Source organism: Barbatula barbatula (genome assembly GCF_947034865.1).
Source record: "Barbatula barbatula genome assembly, chromosome: 12".
Lineage (NCBI taxonomy): Eukaryota > Metazoa > Chordata > Actinopteri > Cypriniformes > Nemacheilidae > Barbatula > Barbatula barbatula.
The window spans coordinates 10978394-10994502 of record NC_136775.1 but is presented as its reverse complement, the minus strand read 5'-3'; the positions used below and the strand labels follow the sequence as shown (position 1 = coordinate 10994502).

The following is a 16109-nucleotide window of genomic DNA, read 5'->3' as shown; positions in this document are numbered from 1 at the left end:
CAATCTTTAGTAACATTTCTGTTGCATGTTTTTCAGGGATGCAGAGATAAGTCAGCGCAGGGATCTGTTTGAAGCTGGGCTCCGTCTGTCTGCACGTTACGGCACACAGTGCGAGTCTCCTGCAGACAAGAAGAAGCAGCAACGCTCAAGATTTCCAGAAGACACAGCTGACAGACGCTGCCATGCGTGTCAGCATCTCTGTTATCTCTCAATGGTAAATTTCAGAACAATCTTGACCTGCTTTATGTTGTTTACATTTCTATTACACAAAATTCTTGTTTTTCATGAATCAAGAATGTTTTTATAGGGTTTATTAGGCAAGTTAGCGGTATTATTTTAGTTATTATTGCTTAATCAAACAACCCCACTGCATTTCTCGGGATGTAGAACAACCAACATGATTTTTGAAAAAAGATCTCAATAATATCTCAATTGTATCTCTTAGAAATAAGATTTATCATATTAAATGGATTTTCTTTTTTATTTATAATTTGTCAAGTCAGAGAATTCTAATTTTGGTTGTTTTGTTTTGTTCAAACAAATTGATCTTAGTAATACTATATACTCAAATATTACTCTTAACAGTGTGTTTGTGTTTTAGGAATGTTAGAAGTTAATTCCTCTTTGAAATGTTCTTGAAAACTATTACTCTACTGTGCTATGAATGACCAACCTTTAATCAATGAAATGTTTTTATAGGCAGGCATACAAATAGTCTACATTTGCAGTTATTTGCCCAGGCTCAAGCTGTGCTACAAACAACTTTACTGCACTCTACTATTTACAGGTAGTTCACGAGAGCGATAATGTGGTTTTCTGTCTGGAATGTGCTCTTCGATACATCCAGAAACGAAGGTCCCCGCGTGGCCTCAAAATGATGTTTCGTTACTCTGAGGTACAGTAGTTTACTGTCTGCTCTTAAAATTCTTTCAACAGAGTTTTAGATCCAACTTTATTCAAACATATTCATTTCAGCACATTGAGGTAGAAGTTCATTTTACAATTACAGGCCGGTATGTTTGAATAAGGTTGGAACTACAGTGAGAAGTGAAAGGTTAATGCACAGTTTACAATGTACACTACTATGGGCTAGTTGCACAAGATGGCGCCGGAGAGCTTTTGCAACCAAACAAAAATTTCTGGTCGTATAACAATATCAAGTTGTTCTGGCTTAACGAAGTGCTCGGCAAAGAGGATCTGTCATATCGCTGATATATTACTTTCTTATTTTGATCTAAAAAACACCTATAATCGCCAGCCAAAAATCCTTCTTTTCCCATACAGAGTCATAAGACCGGAAATTAGTCTGGTCTAAAAGATCACTGGCGCCATCGTGTGCAACTAGCAATTTTTATCAAGTATGTCAAATAGTACCTTATATACTGCCCTATAAATTAAAAACTGTAATGTACATGAACTCACTATTATATAATTTTCATATAATTATTGGTAAAGCTTGCATTTGCATATGAATTGTAGTGTGCAAAATAGTATTCACCACATTGTTCTGTCATATACAGCATTGAACATTTTGGCAAATGTAGTAGATCGTCGATTGTATTTCACACAAACAGTACATTTTGCATACTGTGTGGTTTAGTATTAGTATGCTATTCTGAACATTTCTTTCCCACGTCTTTTGTCAAACCTGTCATTAAGTCATTTATATTTTGCACAGGAACAAATCAACAATCTGGTAAATCGTGTGTGTGGCAAAGCACTGGAGAGAGGTGGAGACAAACCGAAAGCTGACGGCAAGACACCAGCAAAACGAAGTCCCCGAAACAAGAGCTCTGCCCGGGTGGCCCTCTCCTGCTCCTCCCGCAGTGCCCGCTCCTAACCAGACCCTCAGTAACATTCCTCTTCCAACATTACATTTATGAAAGGCCATAGTGTCTCCTTTTATATCAGGTGTTCCTAATACTTGTGTACAAAAACTCTTAAATAATCTTTGTTCTAGTGTAGAGCATCAAAACAACAAGCTGTTATATTGCACTTTTGTATTACAGATACATGTAGTTACTGGCTGGTTAGTTTCAGAATATTGAATGTATGAAGGGAGAGTTACATGGGGTTTTATGTAAACCCAAGAAGCGAATACACAACTGTTTGGGCCACCTGAGATAAGTAAGACTGTTGGGCCTCATCTGACAAGCACGAAATCTTTTGCACTAGTATTGAGATTGGTTTTTAGATGAGTATTTTTGGGGTTGTTTTAGCATTAAATTGAGTAAAGAAATGCGTATACATATATAAATATATCCTATTCTATTCCTATCATTTGTGTTTAACTGGTGCTGTAGTGACACTTTTCTCCATGCCCGTTTGTCTCCTGGGCTCACCTGTAAAGTCTTAACATGCTATCAGGAACATAGGACATATGTCAGATTATAATCCATGCAGCTGCTGGCATTGAAGTTCTTCAGCTACAAATACTGTATGAGAAGTCTACCGCTTTTGACACTATTTACAATTTCACCTGGAGATCTGAAGGTCTTTCGCTTGGAAACCTGGTTCTTAAAAGCACATTTTGAGGCCTTTTATTGAAATATTTGGAGTGCAAAAAGCTGCAGGAAGTTTGATGCAGAGGGGCAATTTGTACTTGCATTTTTAAAATGATTTTAAATAGTAATAAATGCACTTTCCCTTTTATCCCATAAACATGTCTCCTGGCTTTATATTTGTAATTGGTTATCAATGTTCAACCTTCAACTATTTGTTTACATAGAATATTGTTGCAAAATATCTAATAAATATCTAGAAAAAGCCCCCCAAAATATGTTTATATGCCATTAAAATTGAGCCTTCGAGTTTGGGTCTATATGGGTTTGGGTATGAGATAGTCGAGATGAGGAAAAAGCCTTACTTCTATATTGGTTTCTTCATCTTTATAAGTTAGACGTTAACAGGGTTGCTACAAACACATACAAAAATAAGTGGTGCTTAAATCAATGAAGAAGTATGTCATAGTGGTGATCCCTAGTTTTTTAGCTTTACTTTCTATTAAAAAAGAAAAATCTTTTACCCAAAAGTAAACTAGTAGGCCTAGCTACCCATTGCACTGACTGTCCCAGAGTCCTGTAATCATATGGTAGTTAACTCCGTTCCAAATGACTGACTTGTATTTAAGGTTGAAACTTAACAGCGTTTTCCAATATGTAGTTGTATACTTTTTATGGCCTTAAAGTTGTTTTTTGGTTTATTTGTTATTCTTTGTCACCCTATTTGATACAGTAATCCTTCTACTGTACTGTTTATTTATATGTATTGTTGTTAACTCAGTCGTCCAGTCCAGTGGAGACCTTTTTGGTTAAGTTTTTTTTTTTACTTTTCAGGTTTGTATATTTTTATTTGTTTTAATAAATCACTTGTCAATCCTTCCAGAAATGTACTAGCCTGAATTTCTTGAATACAATTTAGCAATTTGACATTATAAAAAAAGGTTAAAAAACTATATAAAGAGTTAATTTGCAAAACAGATAACTCGACTTTCAGAATTTTTTTTATTGTACATTCCAAATAATATCAAACTGCAGTGGGGTTGTTTTGTTCAAGTGAGAATAACTCATTAAATACACCAACTTACACACTAAAAAACATGATTTTCTAACATTTAAAAAAATGTTATCTGTTTTTGCAAAATAACTATACATTTACTTTTATTTTAACTCATTGCCTTTAACTCCAGCTACAAAGATGCAAACTGGGTAATTTCCCCAGTGGTAAGGGATTTAAGTAGTGAGAAAAAGTTTGCTGTATGGAGAGGATGTGTCCCAGATGTCCAAATGTTGAAAACTATTTTAAAACCAGATATGCCTGGGAAAATATCTTGTGACAAAGATTTCACAAAGACCACCAAATATAATGATTTTTAATGATCATTGGCTCTACACTCAGACTTGTTCCAGTGTCTTGTCTTATTTGAAGTTTATTTCAGTATATACTTAAACGTCATATGCAAAACTGACCTTTGCATTACAAACTCATGCAACATTTATTTACAGTGTGATATTAGCAGAAACACTGTAAAATGATTATTACTTTAGCCATTATTCTTATTTAGCCGAATACGAAGAATCGTATCATACATTGTCCTGATTTTTTGAGTAAATAAATCAAAAATCACAGTGCTACCAGTCTGAAAGAGCTGCTCTCTAGACAGAGCACTTACAGCATTCTACAAGGTTCCAAAATCTTCCTTTCCAAGCGTCACACTATGCCATGAAGAATAGTAAATTTTTTGGCAAGCGCTCAGTCTCCAGCACTGCTTCTGTCTGAACCCTGATGTAAATGGTTTTACTTTAAGAGACCAACTTGACTCAAGTGTGGTTCTCCTCCACGGCCACTAGGGGGCCGGTGTGTCGCTGTCGTCTGAGCTCTTAAGTGGCTCCTCTGTTTCTGGAAGGCTCATGAGGGCCGTGTCCGCATGGACCTCCTCCTCATCCGACTGGACCTGTGGTGAGTCTCCAGGGCAGCTCTCTTCGCTGGCATCTTCATCGTCTGGACCCTCGGTGATCCCGCTGAAGCTGTCAGTGCAGGTGGAAGAGATGGAGGAGGCGGTTTGTCGTAGCTCTGTCTGAGAGGGCACCTTCAGGCTGATCTCTGATGGGGATGAGCCAGTTTCCAGAGCTGGGCCACCTGCTGAACAAGGTTAAATTGTCACGCCATCTAATTCAGAATATTAATTAGCATCCCAAGTTGAGTTATGACCCTGAATTGAACATGCGATGAGAGACAGAGCGAATCTAATGTGCTCGGCTTGTACACACTCGACTTTTATACTGTATGAATGTTGAAATGAGTCAGCACAGAAACTGCACATTTTTACATATTCTGCTTACATTTTAGGGGAAATCAGCAAAATTATGAATCCACTGAAACTTTCATTACAATCTACATGCACCACCACACAATTTATTCATGAAATGATGTCCTCTGATACACTGATGGGCATAAAAACTTTAACAATGCAGGAGGCATTACCTTGAAACTAATGCAACATGTATGTAGTCCTTCCTTTCTATATGTAGTTCCCAAAGGCAATTTTTTTTTATTCTGATCAGTTCAGTTCACAATTTTACAAATTGTTGATTTAGTAAGATATAGCTATAAATCAAAATAGAGCTAATAATGAGAACAAAGGCAAACATTAAAACAGAGAGCAAATTTGACCACAAAACCCATCAAACCCAACCTGTGTCAGGAGTTGGAGCGCTGCTTTCATCACCAATAGAGCTGAGGAACACATCGAGGGCTTCGTGATCGGACACGTCTGTAAGATCCATCTGTTCCAGCAGGTCAACATTCACCTCCATTGAGGACATACTGCCTAATGGATCTAACCCATAAAATAAAAAAGCTTACTATTACTTCACAAAACCAGCAGAGACAGATGATACTGACTGCTTCACTTCATAATCTAGCTGTGGAATATAAAATATTCTACACATCACACATGCAAGTTTCTTGAAATAGCACACACCAAGGGAGGGTTCGGGCAGAGAGGACGTGCCAAAGAAAGGGTGATGCAGGGGTACAGCGTACCTCACACATCAGGACAGCATCAACAGACAGAAGAGAGGAAAGAGAAGCCCATCAGTTTAGCATCAAGCATCTCGGCATTATCCCTTTAAACTCCCATTTAACAGAGCAACTGTACGTCAAATATTAATGAAGGGATGGGCACTGCCTTTGGAAACACATCATATACAGTAGAGTGCATGATACAGGCTATGAATCAACTAGTATTTTATTTGCAAAAAAAGAAAAGTATGTAAAAGTAATGTAAAATACTGCATTTAGACATTTAGTAATAAGTTTTATATATGTCTTATGTAATTGTTACTACCGACTAAATGTTACATATAACGCTACATATAAGGAGGAGTAAAAATAAACAGAAAAAGTGCATTTCAACAGGTATGTGAAAACAGGTGTATAAAAATAAGTAACTGACCCCTGCGATCGGTGATCTGCAGGTATCCTGTGGAGAGGTATTGCTCCATGTCTTGCTGAAATGCCTCCTCAAAGTACTTCTGCCGCTCCTTCAGCTTGACCTGCTGCGCATGCTCCGTCTCCAACACTTTCTGAGCATGTTCTGTATCGAGCTCCGCTAAACACACACATCAAATAACAAGTAGGTTACAACATGACAGGGACAAGCTGGAGAGAGAGAGACAGTGAGAGAGAAAGAAAAATCGCAAAGACCAACTGAACAGGAAATTTAACTGGATGGTCTAGCCACACACACTAAATACTCAAACAAAGCTGCTTTACAAATAAATGACTTCTATAATTTTGCCAATTTCTCTCTCTGAAATAAAGCAGACACACCACAATGCTTTATCATGGAAACCAAACTTACTACTTTTTGTGAAATGTTTGCTCGAAAGTTTAAAATTAAAATTTGCTTACATTGCTTCTGTTAATAAGTGTTTCCTAAAGCCTGTTGGCTTACCACAGAGTGTAAGGCTGCTTGTTCTTTATGGTGGGCAGAGAATGCAATGCATCTTTTGTGTGTGTGCATGTAAGGGTGGCATTCATATTAACTGTGCAGAGAAATCGTCTCACAGGAAGTGTATACTCTTTTTTTTGAGTAGCAGGAAGTCCGTCTGTACTATCAGAATGCCACAGACTGTGTATTTATGTGCATGGTGTTGCTAGCTAAAAAAGGGTGAGGTACGAACATCCTCTCAAAGAAACTAGGGTGTGATATTCAAAATCTAGTTTCCACATTAAAATGTAAATCCTTCTTTCTTCTCATCCTTGTATTTATGCAAAACATATTGTTCAAACTTCCCATCAGACCTTATTCCCTGCGAATTCCTTGCCTTATTTCAAGACATGGTTATGCAGAAAACTGTCCTCAGTGCTAAAGTAAAATACTTTATTATATGCAAGTGCATGCAAGCACACCAAAATAGAAAATATTAAACTTCCTCTTTTGTATTGTACAGCAGATTTTGTTTACTGTTATCCTCCCGTGTATTGTGTGAGGACAATTAGTTTTTCGAAAGAGCTGAGTGAGCTGAGAGTTCAGTGCGCCTCTGTTAGTAAGATACAAGCTTAACCACAGTCCTGTCACATGCTCTTATTAAACAGAGAGGTGCCCGAAGAGTATTATACCAAAGTGCTGTACTGAATGCGAGCATGTGCACTACAAAACTGCTAGAAAGCACTGTTACCCATTTCAGCCTTGTAATTTGTTAAGGTCAACCCCATTTACCTAGCTATGCTTTTATTTTTTATACATTTCACAGCAGGATCATTATAGTCTAATCTCTTCATTTCACTACACCAACAACAGGCAGTTTTTATAGATTCAAGTAGAGCATTATTTTTTCTGTACTTTGAAACTTTTCAAGATCATTTCATGTGAATAGTAAAATTTTGTTTGGGAAGCAAATTCACAAAAATGTACATCCATATTTAAGGCAAACATGTATACAAGGGCAATTGAAAAATGCATTTCATAATATTTTTGGTTCACTTTTCAGGTGCAATGTGTGATATTAAAGAGGATCTACTGACAGAAATGCAATATAATGTACATTATATAGAGGTGTATAAAGACCTTACATAATGAACCGTTTTATTTACCTCAGAATCAGAGCCAATTGAGAGATTTGTGCCAACGGAAGTTCCAAATTTTCACCCGTGACGTGATTCATGGAGCCTTCGGATAGTTCCAGGAAGTTATGTTTTCTCTTTAAATGCTTAATTTTTTTATTCATTAAATGACTTACGTCTTTAAATGGGTTAAAAGTTTTACGTCAGTGGGTCTGTTTAGCCAGTGGGTCTCCATGCGATACTAGTAACTTCTGGGAACTATTGAGAGCCTCCATGAACTGCCATTGCTGTGAAAAAACTGTTCCATTGGAGTCAACGGAGTTGACGGGACTCTCTCTCTATCAATGGCTCTGCTCAGAATGAGCTATTTCTATGTATATGCACCACGGGTTCCCTTACATGGAATTCTCCATGTTGTTTCTATAGTAGCCCTATAAGGGCAGACTGCTCTATAGAACGTGTTTCGTAAATACATTATATCCTTCAGCAAAGAAGTGAAAACGTGATGACATCTTAGTCCTGTGTCAGCCACCGAAGTGCTTCAAAAGGAAGGGGGAGGCGTAGAGTGAGCAGTTAGTTGCTTCATAACCTAACCACTAGCTGCCACTAAATCTGTTATTACCCAACCCAGCATAGGTTAACTGTTAACCCAACGTTTGTTCTATCAATATTTTACCCAAACCAGCATTTTGAGTGTGATTCAATATCCGAAACAAGGAAACACGAAATTAACTAAATTAAAGATTGATTTTTTAAAACTGTTTGAACTGAAAATTGTTACCATGAAGTCTTTTGGTCACAATTATCATGTCGTGAAAATGCTAATGTGACACCCCTTCCTGTCACTGTTAACTACACAAGCATGAAAACTAGCCAAAGTCACAGACCATCAGTTTCATTCATGGTTCAATGTATAGACTTTGTCATGGCTTTGTTTTTCATCTTTCAATACACATGCGTAATAGATAATGACATGACTTTGTATTTTATGTTGTTTAAAATGTTTCTTTTAAGCTATGAGGGTATAGTCAGTGGAGGAAGGAGGTCTGACAGTATGATATGATCGCCACCTCTGCTAACATGAGCACTATGCAAAAAGCATAGGAAGGAAACAACCACAGCTCTTTACAAAAAGCTGCACCTGTTTAGAGAACAAAATATCATTTTTGTGCAATTACTATCTGTCAGTTGAGTTTGTGTCAAAATATTTTTCAGTGGTTACATATTGTTTATTACTGCATAATATAATTCATTAAAATATATGTTTATTTTGAAGGTTGATTTGCCTACATTTTTGCATTTTGTGTTTTTAAGGTGACCAACTGTTCATCAAATTTGCAGTTTCAGCTTCTCTTCTGGACCAATAATCATCACATACTTGACATGATCTTGCTACTCTAGCCATGCAAAAATAGTCCAAGAAAATATGTAAAAAGCTCACGAAGACAAAAACTGTTAATGTTTAAGTATAACTACATGTAAAAGTAACACGGTGTCATGGTAATATGTGCAACATTGCTTCTGTACCATGAAATGCACAGGTGCAGAATAATCTTGCTGACAATTATATAACAAGTAGCTCAAGACAGTGAGCAGTATTTTACTGTCAGTAGACCAGCATGAGTCTCAGATCCAAATCCACAGTATGCACCCAAATCTGTGCTAAAATAGCACTACTAAAGCCTGCCAAACAGACGACAAACAGACTCAGAATTTCCATTGAACTTTAATATGACATCGCCACATTATATCAACTTAAAAACCGTTCAAACAGAATAGAGAATTGAATACGAGAGTGCCAAGAAACCTACAAGAATCTCTCACGCTGCTGTCCAGAGTTCCCGACGTGGACATTTTGTATTTCTCCTCGTGGAGTGCCGATGAGCCGAAACCAGGGTTGGTAAAGCCAGAGAGCACAGTTAAAAAGAGGTTGAAGAACTAAACAGACATCTTCTGTTCAGCTGCTTTACTATTCCTGAAGCATTTCCTCTACGGCCAGTAATGTTGATACATTGCCTGCTCAGGGATGCAGCTGGAGTGAGGAGATGCAATCAGGGAACATACCATTCACACCCCTGATATAGGGGTGAGGGTCTGCTTAAAACAGTCATGTAACAGATGGAGTTTTATATGAAATTCGTGCCATCATAGCTTTTTTTCAGTTTAGGGACTAATCAGCTAATCTCATAATTGAAAATATGTTGTCTTTTTTTTAAGGTGACAAATTATTTGTTTACCCAAAATGCTGCACTGTGCATTCGATGCATTACTAAAATTTACATTTTTCAAGTAACTGACTGGTAAACATTTTCGTTTGTAGGAAATCAAACCCATAATGCTGCCGTTGCAAGCAATAGGCTCTACCAACTGAGCTACAGGAACAAGTGCTTGCTTTAGAATAGAGCCGCATACATCACAAAACTCCATTACAGGTCCTTTCCTCACAGATGGGTAGAATAAATAAACACATACACAAATAATCCCTCAAAAATGTTAATAAATAATCAAGTCTGAGGTGTGAAGTCATGAAACGCTGCCCATACTAAAGAGAAGCCAATCTCAAGCAACACCACCCACAAGCCAAGAAAACGCTCTTTACCACTTCTGCCGAAAAAACAGCGATACTTGTAGGAAGTAGAATGAAAAAATAACACAATCTCAGGTAAAATTGACCTGAATTTTCTCTAGATATAAGGCTCTTGGAAATGAGAACAATGGCGTGAAGACTGAAGGTTATTTGGGTTAAGTTCAATGGCACAAAATGACAGCGACCTTTTCTATTATGCCTTTCAATAAAAGAGATGCTTGGTGTAAGAAAAAATCTATAGGAGCTATGCTGTTAAAATGTACTGTTGATTTTAGCAGCCGTAGGCAGGAACAGATGGAGCAGGCAGCACCCCTTGGAGGTCAGTGTGGAATTAATGGCATCATGAGACCACATAAAGACAACACTGCAGTCACTAGAGCACTTCTGCCCTCCCTCAGGTTAATTAGTGTCGGCTGGATAACTACTACACACTTATTCTTACTGTTGAGCACTAACTGAGGTAAATAAAAACATATGCATCAGGGACTAAACAGTAGAGTACATGACCTTATTGTAATTCGCTTTCAATATGATTTCACTAAATATTTGCTATATATCTGAGCAGAAGAAGTTTTAAGGATATTTATATTTCTTGTATTAGGGAGGAAGCTGGAAGTGAATATACACCAAACATTCTCTGCCAATAACTGTAATAATCAAATGAGAGTGTTGTATAAACGGTTTCATCAGACACATGTGACTGGCCAGAAGTAAACTTCCCATCTGTGTCTGGCTAGTGGCTAATAATATAACAAATTGATATTCATATTTTATAGTATAATAATTGTATTAAATAAACAATATGTTGAAAATTATTGTATATTGATTTTTATTAATTAAACAATTTGTTGAATGGATCGTGTAACCTTGTCACATTTAAATTTAGCGAAGTAACAGTTCTTCTACTGGTAAACCAAAATAATATTGGCTGGACATACTTTTAACTTGCTAGGTAATTTAATTTACTTTATCTCTTTTGCTTGTTTCCAGAAATAATCTACAGAGACATTATTCTTTGCGGATGTGTACCGGAAGTTACGTTCGGGTCACAAAAGTGAGCAGTAAAGTTTGTTTGTGTTGGTTTGAAAATAGACAAGGAGTCCTACAAAAGACGAACGGACCACCTAGGGATCAGAGTTTACCATCATCAATTCAGTCTGAGATTATGAAAAAACAGATTAACCCATTTTAGTTTAAATCCATAAGAACTGAGGCCACATCTCCAAGACGCCTGGAACTACCTTCCATTTTGATCATACAATGGAAGTCAATAGGGATAAAATGTTGACTATTACTTTTTTTTTAGACCATGTTCAGCGAAAGTAAGAAAGCAGAGTGTGTATTTGTAATGAAGATGTTGTGCGGCTACGCTCATTTGGAATTGAAAAGAATGTGATTTTCCTTACCTTTGAAAGCCTCAAGTTCTTTCCTAAAACACAAACAAATAAGAATCAATGTATACTCTAACACACAGCACAATAATTCAGCAGATGTCACATTAAGTCTGCCCCATTTAAAACGGTCACTGCTTCCCAAGATGGAACCTGCTGCTTTTCATTGGCACTGAGAACATTTGCATCTGTGTGTTTGTACTAATGAATACCCGCACGCAGAAGCTTAGGACAATAAGAACTGAGCGCAGCTGCTTTCCAGCTCACTGGGCAAAGCCAGAGATGTATAATTTATCTGCAGGCATAAACTGTAAAAGCATTAAGCCTCAAAAGAATCACAGATGCCTGTATAGTTATACAACACACGTAAATGATTTCCATTAGCTTATGTTGGTTATGCTTTTCATACAGTTTTCCATTAAGCGTATTGCTGAATGAGGCCTTTCACTGCTATTGTGCAAACCTTCAAAATGCACTGTACATTGTACATTTTATACATTATAATGATGAACGATCTAAAGTGCAGGTGTAGCAGTAGCATTGCTTCTTTTACAAACCCTCATTCAATTTGGCTTTTATAATATCTGCCCAATATTGCCACCATGTAAAAGGGATATAGACAACATAAATAATTCCTGTCTAAAGGCAACGTAATAACCACGCTGCAAATGCTCTCTTCATTGTACACGTTACAAAGTAATAAATGGACAGACCCTTCATGAACAAATCCTTCGGTTTTGCAGTTTTCGGATCAAATGTTGTTAACAAATTATTATGAAGTACAGTGCGCAGACATGTCCTATTCAGATTACATAATAATCTGAATGTTTAGCTTTAAATGAGCAAGTGCTCGAGAGAAAATGCTTGTCATGATTCTTTGATCTTTGATGCCATGATAGCCCTGCATATAACAGCCTGATAACAAGAACTACCTGCCATAGTTCTCACTAAAAACAACTACGATAACACATAATACTATTTATTTTAGCTTTTGTTTAAAAGAAAAACACTTACCTTTTCTTCATTTTATAATTTTCAAGCTGTAGAATCTGAAAGTGCTTGTAGCGCCGATGCTCACACTGAGTGCACAAATCCTCCAGGTAAATCATACGAGACTCTATCTCCTCAAAGTCAGCCTCCAGATGAGCTGTGCACATGGAAAGCAAACATGACGTTTTAAACATTATGAAAAGGAAATTTTTTAAATGAGTTAAAAGTATAAAATGAGCATAAATGGCTAAAACTGAGTGACAAACTAATTGTTTGGTGTCGGTGTGAGTTGCACAAAGGCAGGAACTGCAATAACACCACCAAGTGGTAACAGAAAAAAGTGCCTATGATATTAATCCAAGATTTACATTCTGTAACCTATTTAATCTCAGCATAAAATATAAAGCAAGTGCCTTAGGTTGGACCCTGACATCACAATCATATAATTAAACATGTTGAATCTAAATCATTGCAGTTCTTTATCATTTCAACTCTTTACCTGGAAAAGAACCTTCAAATCAGCAAATCACATATTCTGAGGTGACAAATGGATTTCAAATTACATCACTTGTATCAAAAAGAATAAAGATTCAAAACAGCTTTGGGAAAACAAACAAAGAGGCAAGAGACTGACTATTGTACACTGGCTATTCTATAGTCAGTCAAAAATAAGATATTTGTTGTAAGTCTAAATGTGAATGCCTGAAGCCAACAGTTGCAACATTAGAACATGGACAACAGAAAGTGACATCAGCAGATGGGAGCTCCACAGGAGTCATTCTCAACAGTGCAATGTATCACAGAGTGTGATGGTTTATGCCCAGACAGATGCTCTGCAAAGGCAGTCAATGTGATTTCACCTCGCTAATGCCACAGCAAACCATTCTTTAGGCCACATGAAATGTGCATGAGACATTCAAGCATAACCCAAAGGTATCTGTAAACCTGTTATTGACTAGGCTTCTTAGGTATGATGACTGTGAATGTCTTACCAATGCGTGAGGTGATTGTCTGCAGGTCGGAGAGAAAACCAGGAATCTGCTGCAGTTGTTCCTGTAGCTCCAGCACAGCTCCTCGCCTCTTCTCCCAGTGTGCACACAGCATCACTACTTCCCCATCTACAGTCTGACACAGTGACACAACCAGTGTTGAGTTATCATGGCCCCAGTATACTGAATTACAGTTGTTTAGTGTGAACCTACCTCCCCGGCTTTAGCACATTCTTTAGAGCGTTTATGAAGAGTGACCCAAGTGTCTTCATATCTAGTGAAAAATAACACATGTAATTTAGAATCACTATTAAACCAAACATATTTATTTAAAAATATTTTCTTCATATTACAGATCAACAGATTTTATTGTACAATTCAAGAGCAATGGATGTGACACCTGCAGTCAAAAAATAAATATAAAGTATATATAAATTATATATCTAACACAAAAGAGCCTTAGTGTTTTGTTTTCATCGTTTTTTTGCTCTCACACCATAGGACACATTTACAGTATATTTGTTGACTACCAATATTCTAATTTGTATGTGGCTATATATGAGGAATATGGACCTTTCTGAATGTGACAATTCTGAAAGAGCACTTACCTGACTTTAAAAATGAAAAACAAACGCTTTAAAAACGTTGAGACCTTATGTATATTTAAACCACTAAATATGAACAGATATCAGTACGGAGAAATCCTTGTAGAGCAATGTCATGGTAATTTTCATGGTATGTAACATCCTAAAGTGATAGTTCAACCAAAAGTGAAAATTCTGACATCATTTACTCACCCTCTTGTCATTTCAAACCTGTTTAAATTTCTTACTTACAAAAATCACAAAATAAGACATTTTAAAGAATGTTGTTAACAGATACCCATTTACATTCATTGGTTTTGTGTCCATACACTAGAAGTGAGTGGGTGCCTGCTCTTAAAAATATCTTCTTGTGTTGTGCGGAAGAAAGTCATACAGGTTTGAAATGACAAGAGGGTGAGTAAATGATGACAGAACTTTTATTTTTGGTTGAACTATCCCTTTAAAGAAGCACAGATCACTCAAAGGAAAGTAACATACCGACTGAGTAACTCCACTCCAGCAGAATATTGGGGAAGGTGCTCATCTCTTCTAGGGGAACACCGCATAAACAAAACGTATATGTTGTATTGTTTTCAAAAGTATAATTGAAGAACTTAAAAACTACTTTATACTTTACCTTTGTTTCTTCTTTACTTTAGCCTCCTTAGATTTGTCACTCAATGTCTTAAATCTGAGAAGAAGCAGACAGTGTTTGACAACCCGTGAGACCAATTTCACCGAGAAAACACACAATGACTGTACAGTAAAAGCCTGCTTAGCAATTATTCGAAATAGTGCTCATACATGCTAGGTCAATATATGTTGACACACAGCCACTGTTTCAGCACCTCGCCCATCACATGACAGTCAGCTGCAAGTTATTATACAGTATTATAATTCAGAAGGCAGTTGTTAGCATTGCGCTAACTAAGCATCTCAGATAATTTCGCGCCAAAGTGCGCCATTTGATATAGTCATTCTTTCTGTCCATACGTAACATTCTGTTTTGATAATATCTGACATTTAAAACGAAAGAAACACGTTGCTTTGAGTGAGGTGACTAGCCGGCTAACGTTCATTAGCTAGCGTTGAGTTCGCGGCTCTGCGAGTAGTGAACACATGCACAAAGAAGTCGAGATGTGTCACTTTTGAGAAATACTTGACGTGTTGAGATTATAGTTCATAATATTTCCCCCGTAAACGTCTAATAAACACCACGGAGAGTACGAAAACAGACACATACCCTGACGTGAAATCCTGCTGCACCGTTTGTAACTTCTCTCTGAAATTCTCAAACATGTCCTTGAGCTGGTTAAATTCCTTAACACGGACTTGACAAATACAATTTAGCCACTGTTGGTTATATCTGTGTGTGCTTTTAGTCTCTCACAGGGGCTTCGGACATCATTTGGAGGACATGCTGTCCCGTCACAGGCTGTCAGGTGATGGGATTAGCTCCGTCGGACAGCGCTAGGGTTGTTGGTTTGTTTTCAGCCCGTTTTACCAGCGAAATAATCGAAAGTGAATCAGGTTCACCATATTATAATTATCACATCCAAATTTCCTGACGTTAAAAATGATGACTAATCCTCGATCTTCATATTGTTGCACTAACGTGAAAGTTAAATTCCACAACCCCGCATCTAATAGTGAAAGTAGTAACTGTATGTGTGGGTTGTTCCGCAGTTCATAGCGCAATGACGTCGGATTCATTTAAGACGAATCTGTCCGTTCAAACGTTTCATTTCAAAGAACGGTTCAGTGAATCATTGGGTTGTCCCTCAGTAGCGTCCCCAGAAACCTCACTCGACATTGTGCTGATAGTAGAAAAGTCTTTTTTTCGTCCTACATCGCGGTGTTCTCCTAAACAACGTTATTACAGTCGAGTGATTCGCAAACAATGCGCGAACCGACTCGACTGAATCCTAAAAAAAGAACCGATTACAAAGAATGACTCGTTCACTTTTAGGGGCGGAGCTTTACAGGACCAGAGCTTCAT

At 37.3% G+C, this 16109-nt stretch overlaps 2 protein-coding genes across 10 annotated transcripts in view; one reads left to right on the top strand and one right to left on the bottom strand.

Moving 5' to 3' along the window:
- jarid2a (jumonji and AT-rich interaction domain containing 2a) overlaps positions 1-3390 on the top strand; it is a 30935-nt gene extending 27545 nt beyond the window's left edge. For 2 of the 3 annotated variants that reach the window (XM_079468788.1, XM_079468787.1), the window contains exons 16-18: positions 37-214; positions 788-895; positions 1679-3384. In XM_079468788.1, the coding sequence (XP_079324914.1) occupies positions 37-214; positions 788-895; positions 1679-1840 (448 nt within the window). In that variant the 3' untranslated portion in view covers positions 1841-3384. Of the gene's footprint in view, positions 1-36; positions 215-787; positions 896-1678 lie in introns of all 3 variants that reach the window. The other variant, XR_013787365.1, reaches the window with a different exon arrangement.
- Positions 3391-3485: 95 nt separating this feature from the next.
- Positions 3486-16083, bottom strand: dtnbp1a (dystrobrevin binding protein 1a). Of its 7 annotated transcripts, none has more exons than XM_079468828.1 (10): positions 15354-16083; positions 14748-14801; positions 14609-14659; positions 13740-13800; positions 13530-13662; positions 12562-12694; positions 11563-11585; positions 5957-6112; positions 5195-5338; positions 3486-4638 (listed from the first exon to the last, which is right to left on the bottom strand). In XM_079468828.1, exons 1-10 carry the CDS (start codon positions 15407-15409, stop codon positions 4346-4348), a joined length of 1104 nt encoding a protein of 367 aa, XP_079324954.1. In that variant the 5' UTR covers positions 15410-16083; the 3' UTR covers positions 3486-4345. The 7 variants fall into 7 exon arrangements, with proteins under 7 accessions (XP_079324954.1, XP_079324958.1, XP_079324953.1 ...); XM_079468832.1 differs by having other exon boundaries at positions 5195-5329; positions 15354-16016; XM_079468827.1 differs by having other exon boundaries at positions 3486-4641; positions 15354-15806.
- Positions 16084-16109: the final 26 nt, after the last annotated feature.